The 21,939-nt window shown below is 39.2% G+C and overlaps 3 protein-coding genes across 3 annotated transcripts; 2 read left to right on the plus strand and 1 right to left on the minus strand.

The window, feature by feature from the left end:
- Window positions 1–1,482: 1,482 nt before the first annotated feature.
- Window positions 1,483–2,409, plus strand: LOC140945134 (uncharacterized). The gene has a single exon (XM_073394198.1). The coding sequence runs from the start codon at window positions 1,483–1,485 to the stop codon at window positions 2,407–2,409; it is 927 nt and encodes a 308-aa protein (XP_073250299.1).
- An 8,309-nt stretch (window positions 2,410–10,718) lies between these two features.
- Window positions 10,719–17,864, plus strand: LOC140946085 (uncharacterized). The gene is made up of 4 exons (XM_073395161.1): window positions 10,719–10,986; window positions 11,910–12,464; window positions 13,475–14,555; window positions 16,304–17,864. The coding sequence occupies exons 1-4, from the start codon at window positions 10,834–10,836 to the stop codon at window positions 16,459–16,461; spliced, it is 1,947 nt and encodes a 648-aa protein (XP_073251262.1). The 5' UTR covers window positions 10,719–10,833; the 3' UTR covers window positions 16,462–17,864.
- A 1,854-nt stretch (window positions 17,865–19,718) lies between these two features.
- Window positions 19,719–21,739, minus strand: LOC140946470 (protein IMPACT-B-like). Its single transcript, XM_073395595.1, has 2 exons — window positions 21,139–21,739; window positions 19,719–20,330 (listed from the first exon to the last, which is right to left on the minus strand). The coding sequence occupies exons 1-2, from the start codon at window positions 21,530–21,532 to the stop codon at window positions 19,744–19,746; spliced, it is 981 nt and encodes a 326-aa protein (XP_073251696.1). The 5' UTR covers window positions 21,533–21,739; the 3' UTR covers window positions 19,719–19,743.
- Window positions 21,740–21,939: the final 200 nt, after the last annotated feature.

Below are 21,939 nucleotides of genomic sequence, written 5' to 3' on the forward strand. Positions count from 1 at the left end.
ACAGCGAAGTGTTTTTATGCTTGGCACAAAGTATTCTGGTAACCACGTACCTGAGACTCGGTAAAAGTATCACATCAAGTCAGATGTGATTGCTGGGTGTGGCTCAGCCAAGCTGCGCAGAAGTCCGCGTTTTCGATCAGTTGCTATTTTAAATATCTTTCAGCAGGCCTTGTACCACAATACCCTATTTCGCACAATAAACCAATCCTAAATTGGAGTTGAAAAGGGTAGATTCTAGGTATGGTTAAACAAGAAATAGTTTTGATCAGTTAAAAAATAAGGACAGAGGGCGTTATTTTCAGGCTGCCAAATGTTTTTGAAATGAACCCCAGTGACAACGTGTAAATTAGACGCGTCATAACATTTCCCTCCCTTTCAAGAAGGGTAGATGCCCGCAAGTTGACAAGCAACAGTCAGCGGTAGTCAAAACAGTGAATGAATAACCCGCGATCTCATAGCACAGGAATGAAAACGCGCGTGGGAATTTGTTATATCTCGAAGCATTTTACGTGAAAACAAGTCCGATGACCCCTCTTGTGGGCTCACCGGCTTAATTTTGTAGTTATCAATGATGGAAGCAGATCAGGTCTCAATTATCCTTTGAAGAAGTTGCCATGGAAACCGCTAATGACGAAAAAACAGTTATTTGAAGCCAAGCATTGACATATTTTCCAACTGTACGAAACAGCTGCTCTTGCTTTTGCTTTCTTTGTTTGTTCTATCTTTTCAAAGATGAAACTGTCAAAAATGTGTGAAGAGACCAAAATTGGAACGAGCCTCCTTAAACATTTTTTTTTAAAATTAGGAATGTCAGTGCCAAATTCATACAAAAACGTCTCCAAATAATCCCCTGAATCATAAATGTCATTTTGAGTAAACCAGCTGTGTTTATGTAATTTTAATTAAGTATCAAAAAATGTTAATAGCCATTGTTTTTTTTCTCAATGACAGTTCATACAAGGCATTATGCATTAGTATGATTTGTGTAGTGCTCTATTGCACTGTAGTTTTGTCGTTGAGAACGCAAGTCGAATTCTGGTAAGCAATTTAGAAAGAAGCTAGTCATATCATCAACACGCACTCTGGAATTAGCATTTGTGTTAATTAGTGATTTCAAAAACTTTGTTTTTGATCAGAGGGTGTTTTTTCCTCTTATCACGCATACAATAACAAGTTAAGCAATAAGCATTAAGTTAAGTCAAAAGAAAATTCGCTTGAACAGACTAAGTAATACAATAATACAAAATAAGGGCCAAAGTCGCTATGTTAGTCCTTTGTTTTTAGTTACAAGGTACAACCAGTACTTACTACACCAACCGTAGTACAAGGCGGTAGGCCAGAGTTATATCCTTGGGTGAGGCCGAAACGCGAAGTTCAAGCTCGCGACCTTCCACTCTGCAATCCAGCGATCTATAAACTGAGCTAAAAAGATTTACGATATTTACTGAAGCATGATTTGCTTGAATTCATTTACTAGGTGCTATGCAGGTCAAGGATTTTGCTGTTTTCCTCCTAACACTGCTGTCTACGACCGTTATTGCCTATCCTGGCGTTCCAAGCAAGATAGCTGACCCGATAGACAAATGGGCTCCGTTGGTGAAGCTTGCTCAAAATGAGACGTGGAGGCCATCTAGTGTCGACTTCTTCCTGTCGCATTGTAAGATGGAAGGGTGCAGTGACCAGCCCAACCCCTCTGTGCTGACAAGTTCCAACCTGGAGAGGTGCAACAGAGACAGTTACCTTACCACCAAAGAGCGCCTTAGCTGCCCTTCCTGCACAGAGCCTGTTGTTTTTCTTGGTCAAGATCCAAGTGTGGTGCCAGTGTACGTCATCTACAGAGAGCATAACAATTTTTTAGATATCGCCTACTGGATGTTATTCCCGTACAATCGCGGGAAGCAGGTCTGCATTGGATTTTTTCAGAAAGGGTGCTTTATTTGCCCGGAGTTTTTGGGCCGGTGTCCTTGCGGAGGGAATCTGGGCTGCATTGGAGTTCCTTCATCCCTTTTTCACCACGTTGGAGATTGGGAAAAAGTTATAGTACGTTTTCGGAAAATCAACACACACTATCAGATCTACTCCATTTGGCTGTCGATCCATAACGACGAAATCACAGCCAAGTTTGGTGGAGAATTCCTCTGGAAAGATGGCTATTTCCAGAAGAGAGATCAAACTGTGGCAATGTATAATGGTACTCATGCAGTGGTCTACTGTGCCAAGGGTTCACATGGAATGTGGCCTGATCCTGGACGTCACGTTTGGTTAAACGTTACGAACGGAGACTCTCTAGAGGATGAGGCCAGCAGTGGTAAAATTTGGCACACATGGAAACATTTAAAGCCTGTCCAATACCATCCTGATGGCAAATACAGCGGCGAGTTCAAGTTCATGGGATTCCAAGGCCAGTGAGGAAACCGGAAGCGCGGCTGTGCCATCGTAGAATTGTTCATTAAGGAATGCCAGCTCAACAGCGGTCCAATAGGTCCCTCTCGCTTCCCTAACTTTGAAACTTAGTTGCAGTTCTCTCTAGCTAAGTGTTATTTGTTAAATAATTCAAGTGCTACTTAGACTCGTATGATGAGAAGTACTGTATTAAAAATTTTGGCATTCAATTGTTTTTTGAACCGGTTAGGCCTCGTAGTTTTTGAACTGTTTGTGTGATTCCGTATGAACGGAATACCTCAAAGTAGGAGCCAGTTTCAACCGGTTGAAAATTCTTCCAGTAGTGTGTCAACGTAACCGAAATTAGTGCTGGGTCAGAGGAAACAGGTTATAGAAATAAAACAATTCGACAAGCTAGATCAGTTCTGTTGCTTTGGCGCTTCTCATTCCAGAGAAAGTTTAATTCCTCGATATTCCCATGATTATTTGCATACCTAGCACAACTAAATAAGCATAAAAGTTAGTTTGATTGGCAGTTAACTTAAGTAGGCCGTGATAATTCCTGTGTAAATGAAAACTAAGGCAAGTATTATTTGTCCAGTGGGCTGTGCACAGTAGTGTGGATCACGTTCCTTTTTTTTTCAAAGAGGGGATAAAAATTTTCCAAAATAGAAAACTTAAAAGTACCTTGTTTTCAGTAAGCAATAAACAACTGACTGATTTTTTTATAAGTAATAGATAATTCACTTTATAACGTTTTATATATAAATTTAGCCAATTTAGCCGTGGGGACGCACGGGTGGACGGAGGTAGGGTCACGTGACTACCAAATTTTTTTTCGGATGGATAGACAACCAAATTCTCTTAGCTATGGGTCTCCGCGCTCGCGTGGAGCTCCCCCATAAACTTGTGTTGTAATGACCAGTGAGTAATTCCAAAATTATTTTAGTTCATTGCGCTTTCGTGAAGTGTCGTGATCGTATACATCACACATATGAAATGTAAAGGAGTCGAGGATATTGTTGTAATCTTGGTCAATTCTGTCATTACTTACAGAGCCCCCGGCTTTTACCCATATACAAATTTCACGTAGAGTTATGAAGATATGAATCAAATTTTACCAGACAGCGGTAACGATAATAATTTTGAGGTGACTTTTGCAGGCATTGCATTAAAACTTGAAAAAAAAAATGGCAAAATGTTTTCAAGTTTCTGATCTATGTCCAATTTTTTTTCCTTAACATCCGTAGCGACAGACGCTGTGACAGGAAATATGTTTCGATGCCTAAATATCTAGCCGGATTTTTGAAAACGATACCGCCAAATGGACCTTATTTTCCGTCCAGCATTTGTTTTTCGGCCAAAAAATATCTCCAAAATAGCCACTATAAAAACTAAGAGTGCAACCATTGCTTGTAATTTTTTTTTTCTCTGCCTTTCCTTCTCCTCGCACTTCCTTTATCTCGTTTCTTTTTCCTTCGTTACTATGATTTTGGAGCTTCTCGGGCCCAAAAAACCCTGCCTTTTAACGCCTTTTTACTCAAATGACTGCAAATTTCGTTAGGCTGCATGGTTTTCCAAAAATTGCTAGATACAGTTTACAACACAAGATAAATAAACAAAACTGGACTGTTATTTTTGTAATTGAAATGATGCAAAGACACGTGTTATCCTTTCGCAGCAATGTAGAATTTAAAAAAAACAAATTTCGTGAGAGGCCCTTAACACTGCTAGATTTAAATTATCCCTCTAAGCAGATTTAGCTGTGGACGAAATCCTATGGCGGTGTTACCATTTAAATAGAAAACTTCCTTGGGAGAATTTTATCATCGTCCTATTTATTTCCTAGGAATTTAAAAAACGAAATTTGAACTTTTTTTGACCTTTTTTGGTCACTATTAGGAGAAAATTTTAGGGTCAGTTAACTTAAGGCAGAATTTTGCAACAATTTCCTTGATTATTTACATAGCTGGGACAACTATCTAAGCTATGTTTTAGTGATTTGACTTGCAGTTAACTTAGTCAAAACAATCCGTTACGATAATTTGTTTATAAACTCGATGTAAATGAAAAATTGATTAGTATTATGTGCTCAGTGAATTGTGTAGTGTTAGTGTGATTCACATTCATGACTGCCCAGTAGAATAAAATAAAGTGGAACATCTATTCAGGGGACACACTCTGGACTGAGGCAAGCGTCCGCTGAATAGAGGTTGGGCTGGGGTTTGTTAATAATAAACCAACAAACTAAATATTTTTCTTTTAGTCTACCTTGGAATCTGCTGCAGTCATTATTCCAAGCAGCTAGATAAAGCCGGTTTAAAAAAAAATCACGATTAACGTTTCTCAGTGATATTTTGTGTTGATTTCCCGGCACAAGTGCAGTACATCGATTAAGTGAGATTGTTCATGGTGTGAAAGCAATTATCATTGTAATTTAGTACACACTTAAACTTATCAACCCTCTTTGTGGTCAGTCACGTTTTGATTACTAGAGTGTCCCCTCAAAAGAGGTTTTCTGAGAAAAGAACCATTTAGATTAATGAATGTAGGTAATTTTATCCTTCGAGTTTTTCCATGATTCTTTGTATAGCTGACACAATTAAAAAAACATAAAAGATAATTTGATCGGCAGTTAAAGAAGGCCGTTAGTTTTACGTTTTTCCTTACAATTCTTATGTGAATGAACCGCCTAGGGCAAGTTTGTATTGGTTCAGAGTTGTTTAATTTAGCGGACTGTGTAGAGTAAGTGTGGACAATTAAAAAAAAAACACGGTGATCAGAGTTTAAAAATAATAATAACAAAATACAGGTTGTATACTTAGAACGTTTATCCCACAATCGGTTTACAGATATAAGCTTTAGATAAATGAAATTAAAATTGAGTCCAGCCAAGAAGCTTTCATAGGTGTTATGACCTCCTTCCCTTTTGTTGTTGTTTTTCAATTTTGCTTTGTTTCAGTCTTTCCACACCAGAAAATGTTAAACATCACTGCTCTGTTAATTCAACGTATCCCATCCTCTTTTTTTTGCGGCAAATTGATTGAAGTCAGTATACACATACAACCGTCCTTTGTATGGCGAAGCTCCGCGGACTGAGCCTATACAATAGCAAGTTCAGTGGATCGAAAACTTGACAAATAATGTTCCTGCTTGTAAAAGTGAAAAAGGAATTCAAAAACAAAAACAACGCAAATAAACAGTAAAGAAAACAGTAAAGTTTACTAAAATAAAACATAGACGGACGACTGTGCACTCAGTCTGTGATCCCTCCCTCTTTCAAGATCTCCTTTTCCAAAACGGATAAGTTTTCACAAGTTTGAGGCGAGTACGTTAAAACACCACTGTATTCACATATTGCTCAATATCGATATCATTGCATTCTTTTAACGAAAACGTTTTTAGCTTCCCTAAATCTCACGAATTGTCATTAACGGGGTGAGAGCTGTATTTACTCAAGAGTCGATATATTTTGTCATGATTTTTTTCTGAAATTGATACTTTATTCTTTGCTGACGCCCTTAATCACTAAGCCATCAGCCATAACTTAGCTTATAGTGCTATATAGTTAAGCCGTGATATATAGTTGTACCGTGGAACGATCACGGCTTAACTTCAACTGAGCTAGCGCTGAGATCGAGAGAAATTTTTTCCGTCCCTCTCCCGTCTCGCGCCTTCAGTCACACAGGTTAAGCCAACCTCGTCGCCCCACCCATTTTTTGAGGGAAAAGCCCTGGGGACGAGGTTGAGGTTAAGCCTTTCATTAGACTACGAGTAGTCCCCATTTTTCCTCAGGGATAGCAGAGCGAGCGAAACGCGAGCGCGCGTAAAAATCATTCCACGCGAGAAAAAGCGACACGCGGAGGGGATTTTCTCTTCGCTCGCTCTACTATCCCTGAGGAAAATGGCGACTACTCGTAGTCTACCCTTTCATTCACTGGCACATTATGGCGACATTATTTGTTAATTCTGACTTCTCAACCTGCAGATAAAATCTATGTGGTATTACCATTCAAATAAAACCTCTTGACAGAACATTTGCATGGTCCTATTTATTTCCAAGTATTTTAGAAAACGAGATTTTTTTTTTTTTTTTTTTTTGTAATTATTTTTTTTGCGACTATTATGAGTGAGTTATACGACCAGTTAAGACTAAATTTTGCGACTATTTCCTTGATTATTTACCTAGCTGGCACAACTAACTAAACGCTATTTTAGTAAGTAATTTGACTTGTAGTTAAAGAAGTCAAAGTATATAGTAGGCCGTTAATAAATTTGTTTACAATTTTGAGGCAAATGAAAAATAACTGAGATAAGAACTGATTATTTTCAGTGGCTTTTGTAAAGTGTTAGTATGGCACATTCTCTTAGAAAAAATTATCAGGTGAAAAAAATGTTGAGTCTAGGCTGGCAGTCTTGATTAGTGCTTATTGTCCTCTTTCCCAAGGTTACATTACATCTTTTAAAGTTTCAAACTAGTTCGTGCTCCTGCGGTATTTTGGAACTTGTAGAATCAAACTATATGCCCTTCAGTTCCTTCAACTGTCACTTCTCAGACTTCTTACCAGGAAATCGCAGTGAATACTGCTTTCAACGCACATGACAGATTTGTAGAAAAAGATTTCGAACGTTTCACCAAGATTAAGGGCCTGTTTACCTGGAGGTGGGGCACCCCAGATGGGTGAGGTAACATGTGGCGGGTCACCCCACCTATAATGTAAACGTGATCAACTTAAAATGAGGGATTATATGGACAGGTGGGTTACTTAGGTTTCCCTAAGCGGGAAGCGATTGTAAGAATTTTAGGAAGTATTTTGTTTACATTCTCTTACACATTCTATTGAATTTATCGAGAATTCGCTCAAATTCAAACCACTTCCATAAAGTCTGGGTTGCCTGTGGTTAAGGAGTAAGGGTCTCGGTAACATCTGTAAACATGGAGAACTAGAAGGCTGGTATAGGCCACTTGCACTAAGAGATCACGTGACCAATGCTTCCTTTAAACAATGAGTTGGAATCTTGCTGATGCCAAAAATTGACAGAGCACATAAAAATTATCTTACACCCGAAATTTGATAGGAAACGCATTTAAGGGAGATATTTTATGGCACTTTGATTTTGCAGCAAAGTAGTATGATTTGTATTGGCTGCCATGTTGGAGGGCATGCTTTTGCCCTCCAACATGGCGGCCAAAACTACTTCTTGCTTATATCTTGTTCAACGTTTCCTATTTACGCTCAGATGTGCTGTAAACGTTATCACATCATCTTTCCAACATTTTCCTTGAAGTTTAAGTGCAAAATTTGTGTTCTGAGAGAGGTAATTCATAATTTTAAAAATCACATTTTGGTCACGTGACCATTCACGAACTTATTCATTTTAAGAAAATGGTTCGGGTTTGAAAAACCAAATCACCATTATGCACCTATCAATGTAAAGCCGGAGGGGGGGGGGGGGGGGCAGGGCATGGGGTGGGGATTTGATTGTCTTTGTTGTCCCTGGGGTAGGGCATTTGACTGATCTTGTTCTCCCGGGGCACGGGATATTTGAATCTTTCTTCACCCGACGTGGAGATATTTGACTGCCGACTCGGACGAAAAAGACTGAGACCAAACATATGTTTCCCGCTTCCACGCTTCACGCATGCGCCATATGGTTTGAAAAGATCAGGAAGTCATGGAGGCCAATAAGAACAAGCGAAGGCTGAGTGGATTTCACTGTTTTGTCTTCAGATTTCGTTTGTTTTAGCGTGTTTTTGATCAATTGAACCTCTTAAAATACTGTGGTATCAAAGTAAACGGAAGTAAAGAGAAACCAAGTCGATTTTTGCAAGTACAATTAATTAGTGTATGGCTCATTCGCTACAATCACTGTAAACTTATAAAACTGACGTTCTTTGTACCCTTTACTGAGAACGGTATATTTAGACTTACAAAATGTGGACTTTCTCCTAAAGGTTTATGTATTCTACGCAGTGTAACACGGATTATGGTTAAAACGTGTAATTGCAGCTGTAACAGGAACATGTATCTCTGGTGATGCAGCAACGTTTATAAAAGATTGCAGAGTTTTATTTGGAAATATTTTTATTGTGCCTTTCTTAGGTTCTGTCTTGGGATTAACAGCAATGTGTAGCCTGGGGTGGGGAAATTTGGTTGCATTTGACTGGAATGATTTGCCCGTGGGCAGGGTTTTTGATTGCAAATTTTTGAAAAAAGTCAAATCCCCACCCTATGCCCTGCCTCCCCCCAAGCCGGCATTACATTGATAGGTGCATTATTTTGTTTAAGATATGACCCACTAATCGTTTTTCGAAGGCAAAATCATATAACTTTCATTTTCATAAAAACGATGTCACATGACTTCTTAGTGCAAATGGCCTATTGCTAGCCGAAATATTGTTATGTAAAAACAATACACGTTGTTCTGAATCAGCTTTGCAGTAGTCTTTGGACTTGTCGTTTTTGGTTCTTAATATTTGGCTGATTAGATCTCTGGAGATCCAACGTTTATAACAAGTAAGATCTTCGTCCACGGTTTTTGCCGTTATTTTAAATCCGTTATTATATATTTTTAAACGCTTTAATAGTTTATGGCAGGAGCCTATCAAATGGAGCCTCCATCTCCCATACATGCCTTTGGAGTCAACCCTTTCCCGAGTAGATTTATAATTAGAACGGTTCCCAGGGGAGACTTCGCGCGCCGACGGTGGGAAGAGCCAATCACAACGACTAAATGACACTGGTATTGTACTTCATGAAACAGCTGGAAATCCGGTGCTGACAGGCCAAACAAAATCATAAGCTAGTGAAACGTGACTTTGGCGTTTTCATCCCTCAGAGATTTTCTTTCTTTTCTTTCTAGCGGGTAGATTATACTGTGGAGAGTTTTAAACTCTTACTATGTTAATCTTAATTTTGGTTACTTGTCTCACATTTATAAGAGGCCATGAAGCTGGTCTGTTACATGCGTAATGATTAACTACTACCTGCAGTCTGTAGTTTTGACAGGATTCGTTTTCTTTAGCCAATTTTTTTGAGCGTTAAGGTTCTTATTTCGGCTAAATGACTCAATATTAATCAAATTTCTAGTTTTTCAAGTTTTTCCCCGAAATGCGTTTGTCTGAATAAATACTATACTGTGGTTGTTTTGTCCGTCAGTTAGTGTGATGATTTCCTGCTATGTTTTGTAACGCCGAGCCCAGCCATTGTTTTCTCGCGAAAAAGTAATCTACAGATGCGAATTCGAAGGAAAGAATTGGCCTAAACTTCTACATTAATTGCTGAGAATTCTCCTGTTAGTCAGTCATAATTCTTTGGGCGCAGATACAATCCATTTTGTTTTTCTTGAAATAAGAGGGTCTTTGGACTGGAGCGCGATGTCACAAATTCCACCGTTAGCAAATTACTTTTGAGTTAGCTTCACGGTTGAGCAACTGTTGTCTTCGGTTCAACTTTTCAAGTGCCAGTTTTATCAGGCAACTCTCATGGTGATACAAGTCAAGTGTAAAGGAAGACTGCAATTTTTCTGAAGCATTCCTCCTTGGTTGCTACTTAGGTCATCGCTTTTGCACGCGGTGCTTAACTGGCGAAATCCACTCCACGGCGATAACAAAAATCAAATGATCCTGGCACTTTTTCGGCGCTGATCATCGAAGAGTTTCAAATCGTCCACAGAACGCTTAATCGTCGACTCTTTTCAAGGTGCATGCTTAAATGTGGGATGTATGACGGCAAAAAAAAACAAAAACAAACACTCGCAAAGAACCTTTCCGTGATCCTCAGTTCGCTGCCTTTGTCCCATCGCTTAATGCTCAGTCTCAGTCGGGTAATTCATTAACTTTTATTTCATCCCAGATCCCAGCGGCTGTAAAACTGTAAAAATGGACGTATAGTAAAAAAAGAAAACGGTCGAAAGACGGGCTTCTGAGTTCGACTTCATCCAACTTAATTTTTCTCACGGTGAGATACGAGACTCACGGAAATATGACACTTTTCGCGGGAAACAAGCCGTTCTATTTATAAATCTACTCGGGAAAGGGTTGACTCAAGAAATTAATGGAGATGGAGGCTCCATTTGATGGGCTCCTGTTTATGGTACTGCCAAGAGCCATATATGAAAAATATACGAAAAACTCGTATATCTGCTCAAATTTGGCTCGACTTCAAGTCTCTTATGATCAAATGACGACGTCACCTCTCGCAAGAATAAAAACAGAGAGTCAGAATGCGGAAGTCTCTGCATGTAATGCGTGCCTAGGCGACGCCCAGGCAATGCCCAGGCAATGCCCAGGCATGCGCGCCTATCAACAAACAATCCCATGACACACTGCGATTGCAGCAATGGCGGATGTTAGTGACGCTGTTCTTGTCATACACAAATTCTAACTTTTCCTGTAGAATTCCCATCGCATTATAACATCTGTTGTTTCAAGTTCATTTCTAGAAGCATATGGAGATGTATCAAGGTTGCACGCCGGGTTTTCCTCCTCTCCCGCAAGGCTGGGAGATGAAAGTTGACCCAAGTTCTGGAAGACCGTTCTTTATTGATCACAAAACGAGAACTACTTCGTGGGAAGATCCGAGGGCCCAAAAGCCATACTCGGTGAGTATGAAGGTTTTGAAAAAATTCAGCTTTTTTAGCACGGTTCAAGAAGAAAAGGCACGCTCAATGCAACTCTTTTGGGAAATTTTACCGAAAAAGACTTTAAGAAATTGATTGCACAACTATAAGGTTAATACTATAAGCTTACATAAAAACTGTTCAATAATCGAATGACTTGCTGTCCTTTAGTACCCATGGTCGTCTACCGGTTTGCTGAATTGTGGCAAGTAATTCGCTTATGAAAGAGAGGGCAAAAAGAAAACATGCAAAACACAAAAGTAAAATATTGTTCAATAATTGTTCCATAATTTTTTTGGCAAAACACAACTGCTGAACTTAAAGCATGAGATTGCTGTGTAGAACAGCCTACTGTGGCTTAAAACTTTGTTTTGTTTGATAACCTGTGCATATTGTCTTTCAGCAGCATGTTCTTAAAAGTAAAATATTTGTCCAGTGAGGCCTTTAACTGCTGTAATTTGAAATAAAAGTTAAAAGTTAAAATTTGAACTGTCACCATTTCATTGATGACGCTGTTGATCAGCAAAAGCTCCAATTAGAATTTTAAACTTTTATTTTAATTACCGCAGTTTAAGACCTCATTGAGCAATATTTTACTTTTGTGTTTTGTATGTTTTTTTTTTTGCCCTGAATTCTCAAACTCTCTTTCATAAGTGAGTTTCCATGTTGTCATGATAGCCATGAACAGCTGATGACTGAGATTGCAAGAAAAAAAAAATCAAGAAAAACACTTGCATCATTGCCTGGCTTGACTTTACTAGAAGTATAAGCTGTCTAATACTAGGAGATCTTATTTGTATAAGCTTCAAAAGGCCTCCTTGTGGCCTCTCATTCTTATTCAGCAGGCATATTGATGTAAATATTTGTGACAAATGCACAATAAACAATTAAAATCTGTCTGGCAGGTACCTGGTTCTCAGCCAACCAATCAAACACCAACACAGCCTTTCCAGATGCCGTCAGCAAATCCTGGTCAACAGTATCAGACTCATTCATCATCAAATACAAGTCAGTCATATCAGATGCCCTTGCAAAGTTCAAACTACCAGAGTCAAGTGGCCAGTCATCAGTCTTATCAAATGCCACCTGGTCAGCCTCAACAGATGCTGCCAGCAAGACAGTCTTATATGCCTGGAGATGGCTCTGTGCCTGGGAAACCGTATCAAACACAACAGCCTCCAAATCAACCTCTCCATAATTCAGGTCCGAGTCAACAGTACCCAGCCTCTATGCCTGTCCCAAACACAAGCCAAGGTTATCAAATGTCCGCTGCAAATACAAGCCAATCAAACCAAATGACTGCTGTGAGTCCAGCATCAACTCCTGGTGGCCCGTATCAAACTATGACACAATCCCCTGGTGCTTTTCAGCAAGCATCCTCTTTGGCTCCAGATCAATCATATCAAGTACCACCACAGCCATATCATGCCCCTCCACCAAACCTGGATCAACCTTTCCAGGTATGATTCTGACCCTTTGAGTCATTAATGAAGGGTCCCCAGCAAAAATGCCCCCTTCTCCTTATTTCCCTTCGGAGGAGGCATAATATTTTAGTATAATGTATTACAATGGCTAGCCTGAAAATATAGCTGTCTCTCCTTGCTCCAATAGGCCACTTGCACTGAGAGGTCACGTGACCAATACTTCCCTTAAACAATTAGTTGGAATCCTGCTGATACCAAAAATTGACAGAGCACATAAAAATTATCTTACTGAAATTTGAGAGGAAAAGCATCTAAGGGAGATATTTTATGGCACTTTGATTTTTCAGCAAAGTAGTATGATTTGTATTGGCTGCCATGTTAGAGGGCATACTCTTGCCCTCCAACATGGTGGCCAAAACTAGTGTTTGCTTACATCTTGTTAAACTTTTGATAGTTATGCTCAGATGTGCTGCAAACGTTACCACATCATTTTTTCAACATTTTCCTTGAAGTTTAAGTGCAAAATTTGTATTCAGAAAGAAGTAATTCGTAATTTTCAAAATCACATTTTGGTCACGTGACCAGCTAGAAACTTACTCATTTAAAGACAATGGTATAGGTTTGAAAAACCAAATCACTTTTATTTTGTTTAGGATATGACCCACTAATCATTTTTTGAAGGCAAAATCATATAACTTTCATTTCCATAAAAACGATGTCACATGACCTGTTAGGTGGCAATAGGCCATTAAATGGCCTATTGCCACCAGATGGCTGCTGATAAGTGCATTTAGTAACAGCTGCAGAACAGTGCCCATATCCTTGTTTTCAGCCCCCAATAAACTCACTGAATTACTAGAAATGCATTTTGAATTTCCCTCAACCTAATTGGCCAATGAACAATAAGATTTCAGCACTGTTTCACAGAAGGACTAAACCAGATGTCCAGTTCCGTCTGTGACACAGGCTTGTTTCTTACTAGAGAATCTCTGTTACCTTATACTGTCTATAATATTATGGAAATAAAATAATATTATATTGTGCAGGTTTCAAGTTCTAGCCTTGGCCAACCCATTCCAGATGCAAGATCACTTCCTGGTCAGCCTGTGCAACCTCAGACGCCCTCTTTTCAGGGAAACCAAGCTCTTCCATCGACTAGCCAATCATACCAGGGTTCCGGTCAAACATATCCTCCAACTTCTCACAACCCCCATCAATCATATCAACCAAGTCAAAGTCCTGGGCAGCCACCATTCCAAAGTGCAAGGTCTGCATTTCCTGGGTACCCATCGGGTTACCCTCATCAAGGGCAAGTGAATGTACCACAGACTGACAAGCAATACCAAATGGATGGTCTTCCAAGCACAGCACCATTTCCCTCAGCTCTTGGTGTAGATAGTTCAAGACCCACTCAACAAGTTTCTCCGGGTCATTTAGCAGGGAGCGGGCAACAACCACAGCAAATGATGCCGCCCTCCTCTGTTCCTCACTCACCTGGAATGATAGGTTCTAATCAACAGGTACAACAATATCCTTATCAAAATAACTATTATTCCTCGCCTCCGACACCAACTATGCCAGGAAATAGACCAGTACCAGATAGCCAGGGGAACATGCCATATCCGACATCATCGGTTTCAATGCCCCAAGGCTACGGTCAACAGACAAATGATGGGAGACCAGTGACTTACCCCCCATCTGTCCCACCCCAGACACCACAGCAATGGATACCTCCATTTGCACATGCTGGACCTGCTGGTCACATGAGCAGTCCATATCAGTATGGTTCTCAACCAGTATCATACCCTCCAGAACAGTCCATTAACAGGCAACCACAATCGCAGACTCCTCAGTCCAGTTATTATCCAGGTTCATACACAAGTGGACCTGGGTATTCAATGCCAGGTCAACAACAACCTGTATCTTCCAGTAGGCAGCCCTATGTACAGCCTCCCTCACAAGCTTATAGACCTGGTTACCCGCAGCCTGGTGTGGCTGATCCTCGGGCCGCTCAGTATTCTCCTCACAGGTCTGCTTCATCAGCTTCGAAAATCAGCTCAATTGACGTGCTGCTGTGTCATGCAGAGGAGTTGGAGCCTAGAGTGTTGAATTTCTCTGGGAGAAGAGGTAAGCTGTAGTTTAGTAGAGTGTGGGCGCTTGTTTGAGGAAATACGTCATTTTGTTATGTAAGCACCAATGGAATACCAGGTGAGCATTGGTGGGAAAACATGATTATTATTATTTTTCCCATGTGAAATTAACAGGTTATCTTCACACGTGAACAGATCACCATTGCTATGACTACATAATAAAACACACCTTTCACAGCAAAAAACTATTAAAGTGAAATAGTTTACTATTCTCATTGGGAACTGTCACGCGCAAGCACCCCCTGTGCCCTTGGGACCCGTGCATTTAAATTCCAGCGCATCTGTGGATCTGCGGGGAACTTGTTTTGCATATATTTGTGAGTTTAGTATAAATTGACCTTTTTCATGCTGTTTATTGCTCTTTTCTTTAAAACGGACACCAGACACCTAGTTTGTTGCCCCACCCACCTCCCTGCAGCGATGGCACACTCTGGCGCCTTAGCTCCCGCTCCTTCCTGCCTCTGGGCTTGCCTCTTCCCATAACTCATCTCTACCTTGGGGTGTTTGCGAGTGGGGGCTCCTGGTGAGAATCTATTACTATTTCATTTGGTATTTATATGATAAAATCAATAGAACATTATGGTCGCTTGGAGATACAGAATTTCCTGATGAGAAATTTTGTATCTCTGTGCGGCCGTGTAATATCCTCTATTTTTCCAACCAAAATGTCGGTGACTTAAAGGGCATTCAAAAATATTGTGTAATAAAAATTAATACAGTACATTGGGCTTCAGAACCCAGCCAAATAGAAGGGCAGAACATAATCAGATTTTAAAAAAGAAAATAACATAATTATTGGAAAAGAAAATAATGCTTTGCAAAATAATGGGTGAAGAATTCTTTTGAAATTTTTATTAGCAGAACATAACTTATTTTATTATATAAGACATGAGTGTTTTACTGGAAAGTATACCACTTGTAAAATTAATAAAAGCTACATCCGGGACCCGAGTGGATTATTTTCCATAATCTCACACGTGAGTTTATCGATGACGTAATTTCGGTAATTTCCCTCCATTATTTCATCAATGTCTTTTTGTCTATATAATAAAAAGAACATTACATGGCGGCTTGAAGATATGAGTTTTATTTTCTTATGGCGAAAACAATATTTTACTCACTCGCTGCGGTCGTTCATAAAATATTGTTTTGCCACTCGAAAATAAAATCATATCTTCGCACCACCGTGTAATATCCTCTATATACATTTTTAATTATTGTTAATTATATTGGTAAAGCAAATAATGCTTTGGAAAATAATAATGTGTGAAGGAAATCTTGAAATGTATGTTAGCAGCACAATATAACTTATTGTATTATACAAATTGTACTCATTATCTGTGTTCTCATTGGCTAAAAGTGTACAGCTAATTTTGGAAATCAGTGCAACCTACAGATTAGTCAGTTACCTGGTAGCAGATAACTGACAAATCTGTAGTCAGTTATCCGAATACTCTGAGTAATCTGTAGGTTACATGCAGTGCATGATTTCCAATAACATTATCAATTCAGGTTCCTCGCGACAGTGTGTTTGTTGTTATTTTCTTCAAAACAATGTATAATCTGGGTAACTGTTATCAGCCTCGGCCTTTGGCTTGGCTCATAACACTTACCTCAACCTTGGTTATTGCGGATATGACAAGAACCTCATCCAATAATAATATTATTTAATACATTTTCAATTATTATTCAAATCATTATTAATTTTTGCTCCTCTTTCCCCAGGTGATAGGGAGTTTATTTTTCTAGATGAGCAGCTAACTAAATTAATTTTGGATCTTGATAAAGTCCAAACTGATGGCTTAGAAGATGTCCGAATAGCGCGCAAGTCAGCTGTAAAGAGAATACAGTTCTTGATTGACACTTTAGAATCTAAAGGCTGAACAGCAACATAATATTATTTATAGTTATGGATTGAGTTACTAGAAGCCCGATTAGCTCCAATTGGCCTTTTGCATTAGTTGATCATGTGATCAACTTTCTGGAAAAACCAAAACAGTTCGGGTTTGAAAACTTTTCTTAGCACGAACTGAAAGAGCTTGTTAAAATTAGATAACCTGTAAGTTTTCAGCCATTTATTCATAAAATATTCCATCAAGCATAACAGCCGAACAACGAAAAGATTTAACAGGCAGTCTAAAAATGTCAACATTTACAAGGATTTGTATGGAAAACCACTCATGCATGACTGGGTGGCAAGAATTGTTTTCTCATACCAATCCTTCTAATTTTTGACGGTCATTGCAATCGCTACTTTTGAGATATACAGCCGTAAAATTACTTGTTCCCTAACTTTAATATGCTCTTTCAGTTCCTACTAACAAAATTTTCCAAAAGTGAATGATTTGCGAGTTTACAGAAAGATGATCACCTGACCAATTATTGCAAAAGGCCTATTCTGGGTTAAGTTGTCAAGGTAACCATTGATGGATTGGGGAGGGGTTGGACTCAATTTTAGGTCAAAACGGAGGCCTGAGGAGCAGCCTAAGAGCAGTTCTCCTTAAGTTGATCCACCGCTGGTAACCAAGGTAACCCCAGATTTCTTCTAATTGGTTTTCAACCAACTTTGTCAATATCTTGAGATCTAAATGTGAGGTGAGATGAGATTTTTCCGTCTAAAAACATTTCTTGAGAGTTGATGTTTACAATGTTTGTACCCTGGTCGTAACATGGTTTTAGCATTCTCCTAAAATATGGACGCCCCATAGTGATTTCCATTGCTTACTGCTAGTAGAGTTAGACTAGGCAATAAGAATATTGTTGCACTTTGCCTTTTGATGCTTATGTTAGAAAAAAATTATTCTTGGTAACTTAAACAATCATTTCCCCAAGTCAATTGGTTTGATATTTAACTTTTAGATGAGCTTTTTTTTGTTAGAATTCAATAATGCTTACAGCAATAGAAGAAGAATTTATCAGTTTTATAGTGCAGTAAAAAGCACTTATAGCTAGAACCTGAAAGACATTGTTCACCTTTAATTAATTTTACAAAGTTTATAACAAAGTTGGCAAGTTATAATAAAAGTAGAAAGGACAATATTTTAAATTTATTTTAAGGATGTGGTTCACCATTATAATGGCTGTATAATGGTTGTGAATTGAATTGTACACTGTTTTAGTGTATACTTCAAAAATACCTGTATGCTTGGCAAAAGTTTGTACAAGTTAAAAATATAATGTTATTACAGGTTTAATCAATATTTAGTGGATAAAATCTTCATGTTAGTTAATGGATAGGTCCAGGTGACCAGATCATGTTGCCTAGTAAAATATGTTATTTTTGGTGCATTTGTGTCAGCATTTTGTTTACTGGAAGAAGTGAGAAACAAGGCTGTGCTTTAAGAAAAATTTCCCGGGGATTGGAGGCGGGGGGGGGGGGGGGGGGGGGGGTTACTTTGGTTAATTTTTGCTGGGTTTGTGCTGCTGACCTCCCAGAACCCCTTCCCCATTTTAGTCTATTCTGGGGCCAAATATAGACCCCATCTTGGTCACTTTTGGGAAAATGTAATTTTTGTGATCACAACTTAACCTCATAAAGCCTTTTAACTAGGTCATCCCGAAAAGAATTGACACATTGGTTAAACTTAATGAAGTAAAAATCATCCCATTTTTAAATTCTTACCAGCCTGAATATTCTGATCCCTCAAATGCCAGAAATGTGTGATCCCATTCTAGCAACTCTAATAAAAATGCAACCCCAGAATAGTCAATCCAGCCATGAAAATGCAACCCCACCCCATTCGCCTGTTACTAGTAAGTATCCTCACGGGAAAATTTTAATGGAGCCTGGTGCTCTGAACCTGTAAAATCTAGGGTGCCCAGCATTGGATTTCTATATAAAAAAGCTAAGATTTCCTAGTTGCCCAAGAGCAAAAGTTAGGTGCCAGCAGACACTGGGCTGCCTTACTTAGGGCTTGTTTTTACGAGAGACAAAGTTGGAGTCAGAGTTGGAGCTTATGACCAAGTGAGATTAATAAAAAAATTGAGTCATAAGCACAGTTATAATCAAGACAGAACCAGAGTCAGAAGAATCAGAAAGTTCCCAATTTCCTTTGACTCCACCTATGACCCCTTTGCTTAGGGATCTAGTGGAATTCAAAATCAGATTGTCAGAAGCAGAAGTGGAAGGATTAAGCAATCACAATGCTCCTTCCCCTGTAAAATAATTTGTGATTGGTTTAGTTTTGCTGCTTCTGCTTGCATCTACAATAACCTAGTTTTCACCAGATCAAAACAATGGAGTTGAAAGAGATTGTAATTATGCTCTATCCTTCTGATTTCAAATAATGGTAAAAACTGACCCTGACTTCAACTCTGTCACTAGTGAAAACCAGCCTTTTGGGTTTAGGGAATAGATAAACTGTTGAGGCTAGTGGTTTTCACCATAATGACCACTGCAATAATTGCTTGGATTACTGAAATATTGCAATAATTGCTCAGTGTACGGAAAAAAACACGTCAGGGATTATAGTAATCACAGTGATTTATTAAACTGGAGCTTCACTTTTACTTTAACAATGTAACCATCGCAAAGTTGAGTCTGCGATCAGTTGAAAGGGGATAACTTCAAAAAACACCTTATCTTGATAGGTCGAAACCTGACCTGAGCCTGCGATATGGTCAGGTGATTCTGGTCAGCAAATACCCCGTTTTAACAGCTGTCAATAATTGACAACAACATGGATGTGCAATATCAGATTACAGGCTCTCACACTAGTTTTTACATTGGTTTTCCTATGGTGTGGACGGACGGACAGATGGTCACATGACTACCAAAATTTCTCGGATGATTAGATAACCAAGTTCTTTTTAGCTGTGGAGCTCTGCTCGCACGTGCATGCAGCTCCGCTAGAACTTTTATTTTAGTGGTCTCAATATGTGATTTCATCAACAGGGTTAATATTTAAATCCAATTACAAGATTTGAAAGTTTTAAGTAACTTTTATTAACCCTTTAAGTTCCAGTAGTGACCAACATTAATTTTCTCCCAATGATACCCATACATTGTCAAGAGACTAAGTCATGAGAATTAATAAAAGGATCACTAAGCGAAAATTGCTTGATCTTTTATCAAATTCTCTCAACTCATTCTTTAAGAAAATATATAGAGATCAGTTTGGAGAATTTGTATGTGGATATTGGGGCTTAAAGGGTTAAGGGAAGAATCAATGTTTCTTGCAGACTTTAACCCTGCCCTTACTCTTAGAATCTTTCAAATCAGAGCTTCTTTCTACTAGTCCAGCAACCTTCATTATATCCCTTGCACAATTATTATAATGCTTGAATCTGTCGGGACCCAAAAGAATTCCACCATACCACCGGGTTACTATGACAACAATGTTTTTCACGTTGAGGATTTGCAACAGATGTAAGAGCCTTGAACCAGCCATGGCTTCCCCATCATCGTCACAGTCATGGAGATAAGAATTCCTATCATCAATGAAAATTCTATACGCCATTACATTATGGGTGGCATTGTTTATTTTTCTGTTTTGCTTCAGTTCTTCAAGAACTTGTCGCACTTGGTCTTGAGTAACAACATGGGCTAGATGAGCTTGGAAAGTACTCTTTCTGTCTGTAAATGGTTCTCCATGGATTATTTGCGGCTTTTCATCCAATTTTGCACTTCTAATCAATTTTAGTGTATCAACTTCAGATTTTGAGTAATCAGATTTCTTTGATGCTTCAAATAAAGTTTCATCTTCTTGGGCATCTGTCACCTCCTCTCCTGACGGTATGTTTGCGTCTTTATCTAAGAGAAGAGAAAAATCAAACTGTTGAATTTCTACTGACCCCAGCTCTCCATGATGGCCAAATCAGACAGTCCATACACTCACACTAAGACCACAATATCCAGATAGGAATTCTTCACACTGAACCCTGGACATTTCCTTTTTAAAGAGTAAGTTGACAAAATTTGACTTAAGATCAAACTGGTCACCACCACGAAAAAGGTCTGGAAGGGTCTTTTTTGGGTCTGGGATTTGACCCAAAATATTGTGTGGGATTCGGGAAAATGCAAATTTATTGACAGGATACGGGATTTTACCTCTACCCAGGAGGTGGGATTCATCCCAAAACGTTGAAGAGGATGCAGTACTGGAAAGAAAGTAGCATTCAGGAATATAGAGAGGCAGAAGTTAAGAACGTGGGATTGTCGGGAAAAAAGGAGCGGGAGGGCGGGATCAGGATCCCCCATTCCAGACTCTGCATGAACATGCTTTGATCTTTTATCAAATTGTTTCAGGACATGTATAAAGATCAGTCTGGAGGATTTGTATGTAGAGACTGGGGCTTTAACGGATTGTTTAAAGGAAACGTTCCCTAGCCCACGTGTAGCCGCCCCCCCGCCTCCCGCTGACAAAGTAAAACCGGAGAGAGGGAGGGTGCGGTTACACGTAGGCTATACTAATATTTACCGAGCAAAGTTCACTACCACTAACGTGCTACTTGAAGCATGAAAGTGAATCACAGCCAAAATTCCAAAAACTATTTCCCACTGCATACTTTGTGCATAAAATTGAATGAAAAAAAAAAAAACAAGAAAAAGAAAGGCTCACCAGTCTCAATAATTTGATCAACATTGCTTTGTTCGTCAACTTTGTTTTGACTATTATCAGTGAACTTTTCGTCGATAAACGTTCTTAATGCTTCCACCCAGTGATACAGCACGATTTCTCCCTGATGCTCTCGAGAAATAGTGTGCAGCATGTCCGATGCCTCAAACATGTCAGCTTCGTTCATCCAAGCAGAATAGATTTCAAACACGGGTGGGACTTTCGCTGGATACTGAGGGGGTAAAAGAAATTGTAGGGTTGCTGACCACCACGAATCGTTCTCGTTGGAAACGCGGATTTCGTAGATCCTGTTCGCTTCGTCGATCACGAGAAAATCATCGCCATAAATTGCAGATAGAGCTTCGATTTCTTCAATCTGTTCTGTTAGATTCTCCATGTTGTTTTGCAGTGTTTACGCAATTTATAACAACAGCACTTGTCACTTTTGGGTTACTCTTTCAAGTTGATCAGCCATTATGACCTTCTGCTGAATTATTTATCTTTAGAAGTGTTATCTGATCGATACTGCAGCATTAAAAAATTATAAAACCAGATGTTATCAGCTGTTTTCATACGTGGCGCGTTCCTGCGCGTCCCACGAAGTCCGCCGAGCCGGCGAGTCCTAATTACTAGCGGTATTTAACTAACAGAGCATACGATATGATAGTCTAACTAATGTGTCCTCCAAGTCAAAAATGGCGAACACTCCATTCTACAGAGTTCTTGGAGTTTGGAGCGTGGTACTCTTATTTCTAATCTTTCTGGTGCTTCGTCTGGATAAAGAAACGCAATGGTTTTGGTTCA

This window comes from Porites lutea, chromosome 8, assembly GCF_958299795.1.
Source record: "Porites lutea chromosome 8, jaPorLute2.1, whole genome shotgun sequence".
NCBI lineage: Eukaryota > Metazoa > Cnidaria > Anthozoa > Scleractinia > Poritidae > Porites > Porites lutea.

Excerpts from the sequence above, each read along its gene's own strand:
- LOC140946470 (XM_073395595.1), bottom strand. The coding sequence starts at position 21,532 with ATGGAGAATCTAACAGAACAGATTGAAGAAATCGAAGCTCTATCTGCA. Across the intron at positions 20,331-21,138 it reads TGATCAAATTATTGAGACTG|ATAAAGACGCAAACATACCG; the intron begins GTGAGCCTTTCT and ends CTCTTCTCTTAG.
- LOC140946085 (XM_073395161.1), top strand. The coding sequence starts at position 10,834 with ATGGAGATGTATCAAGGTTGCACGCCGGGTTTTCCTCCTCTCCCGCAA. Across the intron at positions 10,987-11,909 it reads GGGCCCAAAAGCCATACTCG|GTACCTGGTTCTCAGCCAAC; the intron begins GTGAGTATGAAG and ends TCTGTCTGGCAG. Across the intron at positions 12,465-13,474 it reads ACCTGGATCAACCTTTCCAG|GTTTCAAGTTCTAGCCTTGG; the intron begins GTATGATTCTGA and ends TATATTGTGCAG.
- LOC140945134 (XM_073394198.1), top strand. The coding sequence starts at position 1,483 with ATGCAGGTCAAGGATTTTGCTGTTTTCCTCCTAACACTGCTGTCTACG.